The sequence below is a fragment of the Opisthocomus hoazin genome, chromosome 1, assembly GCF_030867145.1.
Source record: "Opisthocomus hoazin isolate bOpiHoa1 chromosome 1, bOpiHoa1.hap1, whole genome shotgun sequence".
Lineage (NCBI taxonomy): Eukaryota > Metazoa > Chordata > Aves > Opisthocomiformes > Opisthocomidae > Opisthocomus > Opisthocomus hoazin.
In genome coordinates this window covers 131,407,113-131,426,437 of record NC_134414.1, presented here as the reverse complement: position 1 = coordinate 131,426,437, position 19,325 = coordinate 131,407,113, and the positions used below count along the sequence as shown (strand labels likewise).

Below are 19,325 nucleotides of genomic sequence, written 5' to 3'. Positions count from 1 at the left end.
GTTACGCTCTCAAGCTTTCATTTTTGAAAATGTCAAAAAGTAAGCTGGATGATGCTGCACTTGTAAAAACATTCTTTATTTACAGAATGAGTCTCATGGCATTTTAGATTCCCCACAAGACACTTCTCTGTCTATCATTTTAGAACTTTTTCCCCACACATCATGTTCCCGATACAGGCTTTGGCAGGTTGTGAGATATGAGCTGGCTGGAAAATGATAGCTTGTTTTCAGCATAACCTTCTACTGTTAAAAACGAAGCCCTTCTTGCACAAGATAATTCAGGCTGAGCAGCACAGACACGGAAAAGTAGACCCTTTACTTGAGGAAAGCTGAAGTCCTGAAAGATGCCAAAGACATTGTGAGTGTTTTACAGAAAAAACAAAGGAATATTTAAAAAATAATTTGTGTTTCTTGCAAATTCTACATTGTCTTCATTCTGGTCTGTCTTGAACGCATTTGACAGCATACCTTCTAGCAAGTTTAGCGGAACGTCAATACAGACACTCTACAAGGAACCTGTAGTTAAAGAAAACACATACACAAACAGCAGAACAAACCCTTGTGTACAAAAGAGGTTCAGCCTGTCCGCCCATAATAAGGGCACGACCAAGACTTCAAAGTATATGAGAGAACATGCTCACATGTTTTCTTGGTCAGTAAGATCAATTTACCAGCTACTCCATTAAGGAACCAACAGTTGTACCTGCAGCCCACGGAAGTTTAAAAAGCTGGAGACATCATCACCAACTTGCCATTTGTATTTTGTAAGCTTATATCTGTGCAAATACACAAGAAGAAACAGAAGGCTTTACTGACAGACAGCAACTGACTCATGGTCCTGTTGCAAAGCTTAGAATGTCACAACCATATCATTGCTAAATCCATGAATGCGAAAAAGACTGCAGTTGATAAAAATCAGAATTCACATAAGGACAGCGAAAGTTTCTAAAGCTGCGTGGACCACAGATATCTAATGGTGCTTTTCATTTAGCATTATGGTCAGCTATCTGTAAAAAGCATATTTAATGTTTCATAAACACAGAGTTTAAAACAAAAGTGCTTCTAATCAGATCTGGCAGGAAAAGGAGAAATGCATACATAGAATGAGGTAAGTGTGATCTTGCCCAGCTGAAGAACAGGGAATGGCAGGGCTTCAGGCCATGACTCACACAGACACTAAACAGTAGAGAGCTAGAGATAATTCTCAGGTAAACTTTGCATGAGCCACTACGTCATCCTTCTCTACCCTTCCTGCATTAATCATGTCATTAGTAACCTGACGCAGCCCAAGAAGAATGTCTGATTTACAGGGAGCAGAGCAATGCTAACAGAACAAACACTTTGGCAGGTCGAAAAAGGAAAGACCAACCTAAATTTCATTTTAGTTCAAACCAAATCCTAGAAGAACAAGAAAACTAGGAAAAAGAAAGAACAAAACCAAAAAAGGTATCTTCCCACCATGCAATTGCGTACTTTGTTAAAAGTTCCTGATGAACCAGTTACTGAGAGTACAAATACGCAGGATATGCAAGAGCACACGGATAAAGAACCAGCCCGAACACGTACCTAAACAAAGCAAAGAGGGAAAAAACCCCCAAGCTTTCTTTTGAAGTTTTCATCACAGTTACGTAATTTCCACATTAGTCTAGATGTTTTTAAATGTCCTTTATAGCATACAGTTGTGAATCAATTGTACAGTGAGTACAAAGTGTACTGTTAGGAAACATTTGTGTCCCAGCCAGGTATCTTGGTTACTCCACCAAATTAAGAAGGACAAGGGGAACTACTGGGGCAAGAGAAAAATGTAAAATTTCAGAATTTCTTTTTAAAATTACTACTCACTCTGGATTGATAGCAGTCACTTTAATAAATGTGGCTACAGTTCAAAATATTGTGTATGGCTATTTCACCTTAAACATCTCAAAAAAGTAATGGTCATTTAAAGGAAGGGCAGATCACTTCCGTTCACTTGGAAGCAAATAAAAAAACTTCAAAAGTAGAATGAAATGATCCTTAAGTTTCCTGAAGCAAAGAAAATTGTCACCCAAAATATGCAATGGCTGCAGGTAGCAGCTGCATTAAAAAACTCCAAAAGAGCCATTTCACAGTAGAAACCCTCAGAAGAGCATCCACAGCAAACATGTGCTGAAGTCTCTCTAAGCATATGGAAACCCCACTGCCTACGAGGTTTTATTCTGGTTCTCATGATTCCATCTGCTTCTAAGTCTTCCTAACTAGGATGCCTATTTTCTTCATGTTTCCTTCCCACAGAACACTCCCTTTTCCCTCACTTTCCTCTCATTTTATCTTAGCATCAATCCTATGAACTGCCAAACTGATTTCTTAGCTTCGTGATTTCAAACCACAGGGCTGCAGCTCTACTTTCCATCATAAAGCAAAGCTCTAGAAATTGAAAAACAAAGTCAGAAAAAACTATTTTATCTCTTCCTTTTCTCCTTGGTCTTTCACCCACTGCAATGGCTGCACATGAGCTACTGATACCTAAATGTGTCACCTCAGTTAAAAACAGCAAATTGTTTCGTTCTTACTGATTATTCATAGCATCGCTTTCTCAATATTAAAAGCAGCATACAAAATATTACTAATTTTATAGCTAAAATGTTAGACAATACATCCAAATACTAGTGGAATGCAAAATAAATAAATAAATAAAAAGTAACATTTATCTTTCAACACTGATTTGGAAAGCTTCTCTGTTGTGCCATGACAGTAGGCCTAAATCTCTCAATGAAATCTAAATCAAGATGTTTTGAAGGTTTTCTCAACTTATGTAAACGGGCATATCCCTTTCCGGGCTTCTTGCTTTAAGGCCAACATTGACTTGAGAGAAGTGAAAAACTGTTTTCTCCCTGGTAGTTGTTCTACGTCATATGCAGAAAAACACTAGTAATCCCAAATCTGAGACAGGCAGTAATTTGCCTTACAACTATTCCCTTTCTCATCAATTTTTTGAAGGTCAGCTAAAGACTATGTGGGCAACAGAGAAAAACCTCTCAGAAGAGTCTCTGTACAGATAAACAGGGTTTGCCAGAAAATGGTTGGTTGGTAAGAGAGATCTGTTTGTGCTTCATTCAGCAAAAGTGTTCAGGACAGTTTCACAACTTTGGTTTATTTTGGGAGGAGTGGGGATGTCAGGTTTGTTCTTTTCTAATTTAAGACCATCTGACACAAAAGAAAAGATTTGGAGATACAATGAAGACAGCTTAATGTATATTCTGCTGGGTATATGACCACTCCTGGGGGAAACCAGCACTCTGATAAACAACAGATTCCGTCTCCCCCTGCCCTGAGTAGTATAATCCAGGCTCACAGTTTACACCTAATCTAATGGTGGCTTTCAAAACAAATACATTTCAGACATATCTACCAAATACTCCTCTTCCCAGTCTGCATCCAAAGCTTTCTCTTGAAAAAAAGGCCTTCTTCCCCGATGAAGACTTCAAGGACATCCTCCAAATCTGCCAATAGCTTGCATTACATAGTACACCTAAGAACTTTAAACTGACCTTTGTCCTCTCCGAGAAAGCCATCAGTTTGTTCCAAATAACCCACACACACTCTGCAGAAAGCCAAAGCTCCCGGAAACTCCTTAAAATATGTAATGCATCTGTCCCATGGGGTGAGACTGTGTGCACCTCTACAAGCACAAGAGCGCGAAAAGAGTTTTCCACTGTCTTGAATACACCACAACACACACCTGGGCCTTAGAAGCCTGTCCCTATTCCTTGCTCTGTGGCACTGCTTCCTTCCATGTCCACGTCTAAAAAGGGTCTCAAACATTTACTTACAACTTGGAAGTTAACATGCACGTTCACTTTGCCTGCACAGGCTACAGGAAGGCAAGGAGGAGGAACATGCACAGCCCTGCCAGGCTGCACACCTCCTGCAGCGAGGCTGCTGGGCTGGGAGCACGCAGCGTCAACCTCTGCCCCAAAGGAGCAGGCAGCGGAGCCTGCACGGCTGTTCTGTGCCCTGTGCAAACGCCCAAGAGTTTTCTGGTGGTGGGAACCGAATTTGATACTGCTGCCAACTTAAAAATCTATCCCTAGTGAGGAAAAACAAAAACAAAGAAACAAAACAGACAATGGCTATGGAGACTCCAGAGGAATGTAATGATTATAACAAAAGGCAATAGCAGTAGTGCTACCAGGGTTTATTAATGGGTCAAAAAACAGGCTGAAATGACTCAGCCACAGAATCAACTTCCAGCAGGATTGCCTTAAATCTCCTTCAGAGCTTGCAGGCCTTCGTGCAGTTTGTATTCAAGTTGTCTTGGAAGGGACCATTAAAAAGAAGGCTCTAGCTGCTCTTTCGCCTCTCGATCAGAAGGGCGCCCTACCAAAGCAGGGCAGCATTGCTATCCCCTTCTGGAAGAGCCGAAACAGGCTCAGACGCATCAAGCTGCACCCTCTTAACGCAAGGCAGTGGGTCAGCGCAGAGCACAGACAATTCCTACTGAACCGCCACTGGTGCAATGCAAATAGTTTTCTTAAATTGATTGTAAAACTATGATAAGAAAATGCTGGCTGATAGAAGTTTGTACTACTACTAAAAGAGCACATAAACAGATTATAGGTGTGGAGAGAGGTGACAACTTCGGCATTTTATCCCATTCATTCAAGGGAAGGCATGTCTAACCATCTAAAATACAGCCTCGCTCCTTCAAAACATGACCTAACTTTGCTACTATTAGGAAGCAGTACTTTCATGCACCCTATATACTTCAGTATTTCAGTTTGTTTATTAATGCATATGTAGCTGTCATTCCAAGTACGCAAGAGACAGCAGTGTGTTGTGATTTTGAGCATTTTGCACTCACATGTAACTACTCACAAAACTGATGCCTTCAACCCATCTGTGCCAGGCCTTCTCTCAATTATCCACCTCAAACAGCTCAGTAACACACAGGTTAGAACCTGAATTCAACAAAAATCTCAATTCCTTAGTTACAATGGTTTAAAAAAAAAAAAAAATCAATGAAGAAGTCCCATTCTTTCCACACAGAGCTTTCTAAGCAGCAAGACATTGTCTTCCTTGATGTCCCATGTGCACCATGGAACAGCCTTTGAAGGGGACAGTCGCAACAGTTAGGTTTTAGCTTCTTTCAGATTACCAATTCAGGTGCCAAATTCTTCTCTGTATTTGATGGGGAAGTAAATGCCTACACAAGCGCTTCAGGTGGATGCCTAAATATGAAGGAGAAAGATCAGAATACACTGAGATCAAAAAACAGACAGTCACAGACCTGGCAGAAATTCTGAGCTGAACAGGAAAGAAACCCACCACATTTTGGACAGGGGTGAGACATGGAACAGACCTCTCTACAGTTGCTAGAAAAGCAACAGAAAGTCAAATATTAAACTTGCTGCAAACGATTACTCAAAGAGTGACTCAAAATAGTAAAGAGCTATTTGGTGCTTAAATAAAATACTACGACAATGTGTCAAGAAGCATTACATTATCATAGTATGACTTAAGTATTGTGAAAGCTATGTAAAAGTTTCCTTTCTCCCTGCTTGGAGGGCTGCATTCTAGCAAGAAATCCCTGAGATCCTGCAATCATTTCCTTGGGGATTTAGCATATTGGACAAGTCACTGGTCTCAGCAAGCACACCAACTGACATCTACTATTGTCTTAATAACCCCCACTCTGTTTAAAGACCAAAAGGACCTTAAAGCATCTAGCTGTTCCATACTGAAAACAAGGACAAGATTTTTTTTCTCATCTTTGATGCAGCAAACCAGAATTTCTTTATATACATCTTATTATTAGTTAAAACTAACCCAAATTACTTTGAAGAAAAACAAACAAAAATCCTTAAATAACACATTTAACTTAATTGTCACAAAAAAACAAGTTAATTAAATGTTTTGTGATAAATCACCTTGAGAAGTCAAAGAGACAGAGTGATGGATCAACATCCTTTCCCACATCTTACAACGTCAGATGATTTTGTAAGGTGCATATTTACACAGCACTTCACAGAAACTTTCCTAATAGAGTCAAATTGTTTTAACCAACAATTAGTAAAACAGGATTCTGCTTTTATCTCTCTCAGGTGACTTCATCAGTAACTGTCCAGTAAGTACAGGAAATTTCTCAAGAGGTTAGCCCTTTTTGACTTCAGCGCCTAAATTCCATGCTTCACTGTAACAAATTTGGTGCGTAAACCAGAAAGCCACTACAGATCCAAGAACTAGCACCTGTAACGTTAAAAAGCAAAAAGACATAAAATGTCAGTGAGAGCATAAGGCATCTGTAGTTTCAAAAACTCCAAACTGTTTCTTTTTTTAAGAGGCGTTATTACAGCCATAATGGTATTTTTTTCTCTTATTATAATACCTAAGAGAAAAGCGATCAAATGGCACATTACCTCAAAAAATATGAGGAAGACAATCATGGGAGTACTTGAGATTACCTGACATTGACATGGGAAAGGAGACAATGTATCACATCCAAAAAGCAGTGGGAAATCAACATAGCCTGGTAGAAGTTTAGATTTCTAAGAGTTCAAGAAAGAGTTATCCAGAACACATGAGCTAACCCAGACTAACTGGTGCCTTCTCCCTCTACTCTGTCATTATCTATCAGCAATAGATGGTTTAATACTAGAAATATATTATGTGGTTTTCACTCTTGGCAATAACTTCCAGGAACAGCAGGCAAATATAAAATACAATTCAGTTTGAAACAACTCTGTATGTACATTAAATGAGTTACTACCAGCCAGTAACAAAAAAATGCCTTCCTGTGTCCAAATAATCCCATTTTTCTTCTCTTTCTCTTCTGTTACATGCTTGGAATATCTTCTAAAAACACAGATCATACTCATTTCGTTCCCCAGCATGTGGCAGGGCTGAGTTCAGTTGCACTCAGGTCTTCCTCCCAGCAGCCTGCCTTCATCTGCTCTTGCACCTCACCTGAGCTCCTTGGTCACATCTCCGTAAAAAAGACAAACCGTTACTAGTATGCCATTCAGCATCAATACCATGGCATTCTTCCCCCTCACGCAGCTGCCTGGCTGTGGGCTACACTTTTCAAAGGGTCCTTCCAGATCAGTGACCTACCTTTACGAACCAGTGAATTCCCAAAGATGAAATTCTGTATGCAAGTTCTCGCAGCCAGAATTTGATCACTCCCTACCAATGCAAATGAGTATTTTTGAAACTAAAGGAGAATACAGAAAAAAGTGAAGAAGAAACAAGTCTTTAAATGAAACAAAAATCAGAGATTAAACAGCAGTGCTTTCTTTTAATATTCTTACAGGCATCTGCTAGACTTCATAACAGTTAATCAGAAGAGCATATTATTCATGTGCAACTTTTTGAATGGCAGAATCTTTACTGGATCTAGTCTAACCCTTAATAAATTATTCTATACAAATTTGTCATCAAGTTAATGCTGAAATAAGAGCTTCTGAATTCAAAAGAAATCTCTCAAGCAATATTTACTTATGCTTGTCAAAAAAATCATAACGGGCTTTTGAACTTTATTGCAGATTCATGCTACAAGAGAGACAATTCTGGACACAACTAAGAGGAAATTCAGGGAAAATATCCCTAACTACCACCAGAAGAGCTCTGAACTGGTAGGAATTATTTTCATTTGCATGTTTTTAGGTGGGTGCTATTGAAAAATACAAATAAAATATAAGCTCATTTCTCATGTATGAGTTTTTCAATAAGATTAAAATAATAGGAACCTGTACATATAGGTCACTTTTCGCAGATAATTTGTCAGAATGACTAGTAAAAAATGTTAAGTGTTTTAAAAAACAAACTATTCCTACTTTCCTGGCAAAAATTTGGAAGACTTTCTCACACCTCCTACACATAGTGGGTATTGGTCTATTTATCCAATTCTTTTAAATTCTAAGTCACAGAATGAAGTGGGGAAAGAAAAGGGACTTTGTACTACAGAAGTCTCTTAATTGATTAAAAGCTTGTTAGATATCAAATCAGTCTTTGAATGTAAAGTAAGTGTGAAAACATATTTTAAGTAGATTTATATTTCTCCTGTACCACTTTCAAGTCAAAGCCCCCATTAAAAAATAGTTAACAAAATTATCAAAAAAGTATGTGAATCCTCCAGATGTTTAAAAAGTAGGTTCATATAGCCAGCAATTTCACTATATTAAATACATACACTGCTTAACTCATCTGCTTTTGCCATTTGCACACTAGAACAACAAACAAGGGGGTTTTTTTCAGACGGAAATAATGTTTCTGTAAACATGTCACCATTCCATTTAAATTAATATGGATCTTGCGGTAAGTGGCCTTGGGAGAGAGCGCATTTCTGATGTCTTTGCATGCAATACATACCTTCCTGAAACACTTCCTGTCTTGCACCCGTTTTTGGATATTATCACTGTTGTCTGACAAGAATGAGGTCAGCTAGGATTGTAGGGATACTTTACAGCAGCTGTTGGATATTTCTTTGAAACTCCACAAGCCTTTAACTCCTTAACTGCCTCACCAAAACAGAAACTGTAGTCATGCAGGAACACTGGAAGAATAATGACTTTTCAGGGTGCGCAGGATGCCGTCCACTGAGCAGTCTCAAAGTGCTTAACTGAGGGAAATAAAAGACTAAGCTTTTCAAATGAGCAAAAATGAGAAAGAAAATGATGTGCCATGTGACTGAGAAATGTTACCACCTTTGCAGCAGCCAGGCCCAAAAAGAGCTGGGGAGGCAAGACAACATCATTTATGAAGAAGAGAGAGAGACATTTTGCTTGAAAAACAGCAGAGACAGACAGGCAGGTTTAAAATAGTAAGGTTTATCAGCATTCTCCCACAGACATACTTCGCTGACTCTCAGCAAATAAAACTGTCCAGTTGCTCAGCAGCACCAATAAGCTAACTGAACCTGTATAAGCGGCAGACAGTACTCTGAATTTGAACAGAACTTACTTCTAATGCGACACAACAAACTTCCATCCCCAACACCCTCACAAAACTTCCTAACGTTTCAAAACTAGCTGTCTCAAGTCAGGTTGACCGTCAGAAACCTTTTGAATTTATTTATGAAGATGTATTCGCACAATCACTAACATGAGCTCTGTGTATGAATGAATCTTTCAGTAGCAAAAATTTGATCTGTATCAATTATGCCCATATTTCCATTAAACAAGCCAAAATTTGCACCCATGTTGTATTGGCTGTGGGAGGACAGACATAGCCATAATGATGCAGACTGATGATATCTGGCATACCAGCTTTACTTCTATAAAAGTTTAATATATTAAACCTTTTTTAAATAGAATTCCACTCATGGTGTAAATTTACTCTGGATCATTTCACTGAACTGCACGGCCACTGTTTCCATTTGAGAAGCTTTAAGATGATACAGACTTACTGCATCACTACACCAAAGTTTCTTCCTTGCTTTTTTACACACTGTCGAGGGCATGAGAACAGCTCTGCGCTACACCACAGTTTCTCCAACTCAGGCATCAGAAGAGGCCGTGAGAGAACAGCAACTGGGAGTGCAGAGCATGTTTTCAAAAGGCTCAGTTATGAGACTGATGACAGACAAAGAGACTGGGATCATGCGGTACAAATGTCCTGATACGACGTGATTTCCACGGCTTCCTACTTTTCTTTTTCACTATGTGTTTGCAGGCATTGCACACATCCTCCCCCTTTTTGTACAGTGAACTTAGTTTACATCTTGTTTCAAGGATACTGTGATGATTTCGTAATTCAAACCATGATTTAGTTACAATATTAAGGATGGCATAGTTTTCAAAGAACGGCATTCCTCCTTAGGCTGCGTATCGGTAACACTTTGCAGGGTTTTGGCAGCAAGCAACTTAGCTCATCTGCCATCATACTGCAACACTTCAGAGTGCATACCAGACCTAACAAAGCATTCACAAACTCAACGCGGGGGGATACAATGTTCCACGAAACTGATTCTGTCTTGCAAAAAAATCTCTGTATGCCTTTGGCTGCTTTTCTCCCCACCTGAGATGGGGCATATCCATGTGTAGCATATGATGCGTGTGCCTGCAGGTCTGAGGGGCAACCCTCTGCGCTTCCTTCCAACTTTTCCAAAAGCAGTTGCCACTGTGTACCTTATTGTGTACAATAACTCAAGCTAAAGGCTGAGACAGTGAGTCAACACACAAGAAATCAGCTGTATTTTGCCTACAGTAAAAACCAAGCGAAACACAAATGCGAAAGTAAGCAATTTCCAACCACTTCACTCGGCTCAAGAAACAAATTCTAGCCTCATAACACTGCACCCAGATGTGCCGCAATAAGTATTATACTGCTTGAAAGTAAAGAAATTGTTAACGACAACCTGTCATCATCATTGTCAGTAGAACACCTCTTTCTGCCCCTTTCTTTGAAACTAGCCGGGTCTTGGTGCCGAACTACAGCTTGCCTCGAAGTTCTGTTTGCACCTGGCAAAGGACAGTCTGGCTTTTCAGAGGAGTTGAAGCCTGATAACCAGCGATACCAAACAAGTAGCTCCTTTATAAAATCCCATAATTCTGTAGTGATGGACAACCAATGGAAAAGGTCTGAAAATCTGAACTTGGTGTAACATAGGTGAGATGAAACAAGCTGGGGTTTTCCCCCCCAAGCCATAAACAAAAACATTGGATGCATGCAGCATGTTAGGATAGTATATTTAAAGGCCTAACAGGTCATAGACAATTAGCAAGGTAGTTAGGGCAGGCTTCCTTTCAGCTGATATCATTATGCAGCACCACATTAATAGGACTGGGTTTTTATTTTGTTTATTTTTGGCTAGATTTTAAAATATGTCATTTAGTACAGGGAAGAGACAGATGGAAATGAGTAAGGAAAAACTGCTGTTCCAAACAAAGAATTTTCAAATTAATTCATCATTACATATATTTTAAGTCAACATTTTAATGGATAGAACAATTTTGTGTCAAAAATCAATTAAGTTTTGTGGAAAGCAAAAGAGAAAGTAAGGAGTCATGCTGTATACAGCTATTACTGGCATCTGACCACAACCAGTATCGCTACCACAAGAAGGTACGTGAGTGGACGAAGCTCAGCTAAGAACTAGGCAAAAATATTATCTCTAGCTAAGCGGGCAAAATTGCCCATTTTCATGGACTTTTCCCCTCCCTTCTCTTCTAAGCTGAAGAGAATATATTTCTGCAAATGAGATGATGAAGGATCAAGATCTACAGGTAGGCTGGCAGAGCACACAGGTAACACGGAATGTACAGCACAAGCCTTCCAGAGCTTCTACCCAGCATTTGTAAGTGATAGATGCCTTCCTCTAGCCTGAGTTTCTGAACAGGTATTAAAAATTCATTTAGCAAGAAATTGTTCCAGAAACCTTGTGCAAGGGTAAACTTCCTGCCTTTCCAGCTCCAGAAATCTAAGAGAATGAACTTCTGAGAATTATATATTTACAAATAATTCTGTCTTTGTTGTTTTAACATAAGGTTGCATCCACGAAGTTAATGCCTTGCAGTTTCTGTTAGCTTACATACTCCATTTTATAGGGCAAACAAAACTTACTAAATCTTAGGTATCAACCAAATAGTTCCCAAAGCCAAAAATTAAAATATGTATACTATTGTTTACATTTGGTTTTCAGTTGCCCTTAATTTCCTTCTTTTTCCATAGCTATAATGATTAGAGTAAATATATATTTATTGTTTATATATATATATATAAAAAATAGAGGGAACTAATTATGACAGACCAGAAACATTTTGGGTTTTGAAACAATTGCAAAAGCTACTGTGTTCCTGCACGCTCAAACAACTCGGATTAGTTTGTCTTGCATTCTGTACACACTGGCACCTAGCTGCTGAGATACAAGCAACATGTTCTTTAGGGGCAGATTATCTTTGATGAAGTGGCAACAAATTATCCGATCTCACAAGCAGTTTAAATGATTAATTTTAGCTTTTACTTACTGATGAATCATTGACCTCATCTTAATCTACATTTAAGTACACATAATTGGCCTTTTCATGTGCCAGTTGTAAGGCTTGTTCAGAAGTACCTTAGTTGTTAAAGGGGAAGGGGCCAGCGAGAGGAGAACAAGGGAAACTGGTTAGGAAGACCTAAGAGACACCAAATGTTGTGCAGAAAATCCAGTCTAAGAGAAACAGAATAAAATACAATAAAAGAAACTCTTCACAGCTACAGCTACTTCACCTGATAGATGAAGGTGTAGTAAAAATGTTAAATTAAACATTTAAAATGTTCACAGCACCCTTCAGCAGGGAGTATCACAATACCTATCCTAAAACACTTGTAGTCTGAGGTGTTCAAATCTTCACTGGCTCATTCAGTTGAACAAAAGCAGACAGCAGCAAGAAGGAAGCCTGAACTGTCTTGCCAAAGCTAACAGGAAGGCAGCCCCTGACAGTTTGGGTGCAGGTTCTGCTGTGGACATCTAAGGACCAGGAAATATAAACGAGGGAGAAACTTCACAGAGTCTTAGGAGGACTGCAAAATAATTCCCAAAGGAATGCAGAGGAGGAAGTCTCATCCTTCGCGATACCTAAAACTAGATGGAACAAAATAGTGGAAAGTAGCCCAGGGAAAAAGCTAGTACTGGCAAGTCGACAGGCTATATGGAATACATTTTTTCTTGCATCTCTGACTTCTATTAACATTTTTGTGGCTCTCGAGGCAGCAAGGTAGGAACTTTGGTTTATACTCCATAAACACAAGCCAAAAGCCTCCCACGGTTCCATTTGGTAACGCCAGCTTAACATGCTCAAATACACACAGACTTCTGACAATGAGTCAAGTTCCCACTCAAAGATAACTTCTGCCAAAAAACACCCAAGATTATTTCAACTAATAAACACTTGGTTAAAAAACACGTCAAATCAACTTGGTCTTTACATCAATTTAATTGTCTCTTACCACAACCATTGCCTAAGCTGTAGCGTGCTGCAGGAAGCACCGAAAGATAAAGGGAATTGAAAATATTTCTCACGGCGCTCCTCTGACTGTCATCGCTTCCGCGGTTGCACAAAGCCAAGGACTCTTCACTTGGAAAAGTGATTCTCCAGCAACCGGGCTGATGTTGTGAGAATCATTTTAAGGATGCCAACGTCCTGACTCCTGAAGACTAGAATTTGGGACAAATACTGCACCAAAATTAAGTTCTTAAAGGAAAGGTCAAAGTCTTGCATCCTGTCACGGTACACAGCTTCAAAGCCCTCTCAAAATGTTGTCCTTTGATTCAACTTTCATAGTGTCATTCTTATAAAAGACAACTCTTCACGAGAAATACAATACTTGAAAATATGCACAATGCTACCCCAAGTTTATACAGATGCTGTTCATTAGCATATTTATTCTCTTTATAAAACTGTGACATTTGGACTTCAGATTTTTCCAAATCCCATTCCAACTCCCCTACTGAGTTTGTATACTGAGCATTAAAAAGACAACCAAAGTGAAAAATAAAAACAAGAAATTCAACACAAGGACACAACCCCAGTGCAAAGTAACTTGTGATACATTGGATTTATAGATCCTGAAATTGTCTCCTCCAACTGATTGTTCTTTCCAGAATTTCACATGTTGTTATAGTAACACAGAAGGCAGAGCTGGTGTGGTTAGCTCTTGCCCAAGAGGCCTTCCAACGTAAGTAGCATCTCTAATATACCACTCTGACAAGCGATTAGAGAAAAGCAAGGCAAATTTCTACTAGACAGACAAAAAGAATACAGCAGAAAAGCGTCATCAGTTAAAACACTGATTGGACTAGCATCACCAGCAGTAGTTACAGCATGGAGAAAAAGACTGAAATCTGCTGGAGACTCTTCTATCAAACTGAAAGCTGGTTTTCATGATCAGGAGAGAGCCACATTTGAGAGGCTAAGCTGAAGTATACCTTTTCCATAAGAGCAAGCCTTCTTCCTCCACAACTACCATGCTGAGGCTAGCTATGGACAAATAAATACTAAATTCACTCAAAACACTTCAGAGACAAAAGTTCTTAAAGGCAAGCCAGTTCAACTGAAAACACATGTATCCAAACATAATGTCCTGTCTACATATGGATTTCCTCTCACAGAATGGTGACATGCGCTAAAATTTCATTCCCACTGTGAGATCTCTTGACGACTCATGGAAAGATGAATCACTGTTCTCAATGGAAATAATGACTTGTGACAGCTGTAACTGCTGATATATAAGGTACCACATGCGCAAAGTCAGCCTGACTCCCTGCTGTAAATAATTAGTGGATTGCAACAAAAAGTACTGCACTACCTAGCTTTAAATGGTACTAGAGAATTACTAGTCTAGAGTCTCACCTGTGCTACAGGATAAATGCACGGGAAAAGCCAGAGGCTGAACTAGTTCCACAACCTTTCTGACAGGGGTCAAAAGCAGATGCTTGGACAAAGAGACCAATGGCAGCATCAACAGAGCGATCCTTCTCCTAGCATGCCCTCAAACGACACTGAAGGATTTAAGCTGCCTCCAGAACATCCTGCTAAACTACCACAACCAAACTGATCCTCTGTGAATCTCCTTGCTGAGTGCACTAACACCTCTGGCCTCAGTGGTCTCCTGTGGCACTGACCTCTACGGTCTGGCTATGTGCTGTGCAAGGAGGTACCTTCCTTAGTTTCAATTTTGTGGCAAACCGATTCACTGAGTGTCCCCTGATTATCATGCTACAAGAAAATAATTATTTCCATTTACTTCATCCACGCTGCTCAGGATATCCGAGTCCTAAATCAGATGCCTTTTACGCATTTTCTTTCCCATTTGAACAGTAATGGCCTAGTAATCCTAGGAGATAAAGCACAGGTAATCTGGTGCTACCTTACATTTTATGGAGATAGGGAATCAACTGTACCTAATACTAAAATATATTTGCACACAGGCATAATGACATTTTCTGGTTTAGCTTGCTTACTTTGTTAAAGCTTTCTGGTTTCTGACCAGTGCTAGAGACTGAGCTGAAGTATTCCTAGAACAATGAAGAAGGATCTCCTACAAGCCTCTTTGCTGGGTAACAGTTGCTAATAACTACCTCAAGACTTTTTCTTAAAGATATCATAAGAAGCACCTAATTAAATAGGCTGATAAGCCATCTGTTTTAATAAATTTCCTGCTACAACTCTGACACCACTTCTGCAGGGCTTCAGCAAAACAAATTCTGGTATGTTGCAATGAACCAGCAGTTCAACATCTTTGAGAATCAACACCGATTGCTTTCGGAAGGAACAGCGCAAAACAGGGAAGCAAGGAGTGGTCAGACCTCAGTGCCTAGGTACTTAACCAACCAGTCTCTTCAGCCTCCTGCTACACCTCACAGAGAAAGTAGGGCTTCTCCTGAGCAGGAATCCAGCCCTGGATTTGTGGGAGTGCCCTCCCTCTGCACTGCCTAAAGCCAGCTAGGCTAAGGACGTACGGACAGCTAGTGTGAAAACCTACCCCTGTGTATCTGAAAGCAATCACCTATCTTAAGATACCCGATTCTGGACAAAAATCCCATCATCATTTTTCTACAAGGTATCACGGTCTCATCCCTTACAATTTCCCTCACATTTGAGTAAGTCTGCATATGTATGTAGTACTTACATAAAATACATATATGTTTTAAAATGTATATGTAAATACACAGGAGCCTTATTCATGTCCCACAGTAAGGCAAAGTGTTATTCACAGGCTTCCAGATGCTCTGTCCAGTTCAACCTGCACATGTAGCTTCCGTAAAACAAAGATGAAACGCCAACACTGGCGGCCACTTCCCCGAAACTGTTGTACACACATTTTGCCAAGGGCATCTCCGGACAGATACTCCGGTCCCTCCATCCCAGGGCAGTGGTGTGGCAGGTGCGGAGGAAGGTGCTCTGAGCTCTGCTTGCAGCCAGGCAGGGCTGCCTGCCCCGGGGCTGGGGGCACGGCAAGGGCCCGTCGTACCCCCCGAAGCAGCGCTGGCAAGTACCACTGCTCAGGGGTTAGATGATGGCTGAAACGCTGCCTTTGCGGTACCTGCCGAGCCGGGGAGCAGATGACCAGGGTCCAGGCTTAACAAGGCAGCTGCAAATTTGACAAAGCTATTTCTCACAAGCATTGTACAAGCCCTTTGGGAAGGCGGCCTTAAATCTCCACAGGGTTACGTCTTGCACAGGTGGCCTGTATAACTTCACAGGATCCTGTTCTTAATATTTTTTTTCAAAGCTTGCTCACTACATTTATTACTGTAGTTCTGACTAAGCCTCCAAACTATTTTTACGGGCCCTGAACAATAGTAATCATTTATGATCAAGTTCAGCCTGCTAAACTGAATTATATCTCATCCAAATCTTTCGAAATCATACATCTCTGACAAATGCTGTTGATCACAGAACATAAAGGATATCAACTGGGATAATGTTGGTTTAAGAGATATATGAAGAACACCACAAGAACAAGAATTTGCCACAAGGTTTTTCTCATAGTTCAGACCATGAAAAAATGCAGGGCATTGTAACACCTTCTTTGCAACAACTTCATTTTGAAATGCACGATGCAGATGCAGTACAGTAAAGATGACCAGGTTTCTGAATGACCACTCTTGGGTATTTTTTTCAGTGGCATTTAAGAACCTTGTCTAGGACCTAAATAGGACATTAAGAAGTTGTAAGTATCATCTTTCAAACAAAGTAACACTAAACTAGAACATATTATTTGCAAAAGGTTGCTTTCAAAACCAGACTTTACTTAACTCTCTTGATGGGCAGCAAAAAAAATTTCTTAGAAATTTTAGAAATCGTAGAAAGACAAGTCAAAACGATTCCAGTTTGATTCACTTTCCTGAAACATATCCTGATGCTTAAGCACTATTTACCACTGAAGCAGTTGCCCATAACCATTTGCATTCTAAAGAAATCACCAACTAACCTCAGAGACGGGTAAGTTTCAGCTCTGCAGCTCTAATTTGCATGAAGCTGAAATTCTGATAAAACCAATCTCACTATGCGAATACTCTGAGGATAAATCTACACAGTATGTCTTAGGCTTATGCAAGGTAAGAAAATAGTGATGAACGTGCACTATAAAATAGCATTGGTGTCATTATTAATATCAGTGTTATGAGCCACAACCTACCTCCTTGTTACCATACACAGGCATTTCGTCCTTATTTATCCTTCAGTTCTAACCGTAAAAGCCAAACTGGACAGTCAGTTTTACTTTTCACGTATCATCAATATACCTTTCCCTCTCCTATCCAAGTGAATTTTAAGTTTTGTTTTGTGGGGGTTTTTTTCCCCCCTTTTTTTTCTTTTTTAGGGCTATACGGCAAGAAAATTACTAAACTTTAAAGTAAGAAGAAAACATGTTACTGTCTCTAGATTTATTTCCTTTATTAATGAATAAGTTTGTGATAACAACAGACTTTTAAAAATGCTACATTTTGAGACTGGGCAGACTGAACTTAGAAGAAAATGCATGGACTCAGAGTTGTACTACCAATAGCAATCACAAAATACAGTGCCCAGCCCTGCAATCCAATCTCACACAAGCAGCTCCGCAGACTTTAATGGGCCTGCCTGCACAAGGAAAGCTCACAGAACCCCACCACATGCACTCTGCTGTTTACTGGATTTTTGGTATTAAATGAGGCAGGACAGATTCTCTAGCCTTTCATTTAGAAGCCTTTCCCTTCCTTTATCTCCTGAAATTTATTTGAGCTGCAAAATTAACATTTTGGTGTCAGGGGAGTGTTAGGATATGTGATTGCTCCTCAGATAGAATTGCTTGCACATACAGGAACAACTAGCTGTCCAGGGCTGTGTATCATCTTAATCAAGGTAAATCCACTCTACTGTTAACATTTATAAAATATTTATTCACTCACTCAAAACAGCATTGATCGGAACAGAGCATTAAGAAAAATTCTCCTTTTGGAGAAAGAAGGTAAACACTACTAATGCGTGGGAACATACGATCACTACACACACACCTGCCCTGTGTTAAAATCACTCCTTTACAACTACTCCAAAATCAAATGCGGGGCTCCTTTGGAATTTTTTTGTGTTTTAATGCTAAGCAATTGTTCACAAACAAACTTACTTGTCAGAAATTTGTCCAGGAAGTGTCTTTTTCATGTATGTCTAGGAGAGATGTCTGTACCTATATAACACAGAATTAGGAGGATACGCTCAGACGATGAGGTGCACAGGGACTTTGAGAAGCAGCATTAATCCGCTGACTTAATGTACTACAAATGAGCACTATTTATGTGCAGAAGAGGTATGGTGCTCTCAGGAGCTAAATATTAGCTTCAAATGAAATAATTTCAGTGAAGTCTTACTAAGCAGCAGCTCTAAGGAGGCCCTCTGTGGCTGCAGGATACAACTCCATGCTTCGCTAGGAAGGACTTGCATGTTAAATGCAAACATTCATAGTCACCTGTCCATGCCCTCCTTAACACACCAAAAAAACTGCAGACCTGTCCTCAGCTGCCAGGAAAACACCAGTAGGAACACCATATAATTGCCACTGAGACCGAAAAAAGCAACTCCAACAGGACTCTCCTGGCAGATCAACCCATTTATGACTCCTGCTGCTCAGGGAGCGGTTCCTTCCCAGATCTTCCACTGGTAACTGCAGCATTGGACACCAGCAGCAGAAGGGTACCTACTGCATCCCTCAGGTCCCACCTTGCCTCTGCCTCATTCCATGCTGTTTGACACTGCCCACCACAGAAGCAGGAGGACAGGCTTTCTGCAAGGCTCTCCAGCACCAACACACACCTAACAGAGCTCCAGCAAAACACAGGACAACTGGTGCCAAGCAGCTAAGCAGGGTAACACGAAGATTTTGCTTTGGTTTTAATTACCATTCTTCCAAAAGGATAAAGAGGTGTTTTAAACAAGCTTTTCAGAGAGACCTTTAGAGGGGAGGGGTGGGGATGGGGAAGAAGACATTCAGATTTTCCTGTTCCCTTAAGACCAATCTGAACATGAGAATTTTGTAAAATATTCGTACAGATGCATCCATTTACATCTGCAAAATCCCTTTCCTTAGCACCCACTAGCCACTGGGCTAGCAGCTGGCAACAGCCATATTGTATTTGAACATGTGAAAAACTTGAAAAGAGAGGAACAAACAGCAGTCTGTGCCCCAAGCCACCTCTCCAGCGTGCCCTGCCCTCTCCCCCAGGGACTCAGCTACAGTATAATCAAACCCAGGGTGAAGTCACAGCTGCAGCCACAAATCGACATTTGCCTTTACGCATGAACCTCATGTAGCAAAACTGCAGGGTCCTTATGTAGCAATGCAAGGAAAATACAAGTTTTCTCCGCTTGCCCTATGCCAAAGCACAGATG

At 40.1% G+C, this 19,325-nt stretch overlaps 2 protein-coding genes across 5 annotated transcripts in view; one reads left to right on the top strand and one right to left on the bottom strand.

The window, feature by feature from the left end:
- CMSS1 (cms1 ribosomal small subunit homolog) overlaps positions 1-19,325 on the bottom strand; it is a 243,318-nt gene that overhangs the window by 125,230 nt on the left and 98,763 nt on the right. The window lies entirely within an intron of this gene.
- Positions 1-19,325, top strand: part of FILIP1L (filamin A interacting protein 1 like) — a 208,078-nt gene that overhangs the window by 91,806 nt on the left and 96,947 nt on the right. For 2 of the 4 annotated variants that reach the window (XM_075436077.1, XM_075436069.1), the window contains exon 1: positions 7,523-7,610. Coding sequence is in view for 1 of the 4 variants with exons in the window: in XM_075436083.1 (XP_075292198.1) it covers positions 7,521-7,610 (90 nt within the window). In the remaining 3 variants the exon portion in view is untranslated. Of the gene's footprint in view, positions 1-7,520; positions 7,611-19,325 lie in introns of those variants that run through there. The other 2 variants (XM_075436083.1, XM_075436110.1) reach the window with 2 other exon arrangements.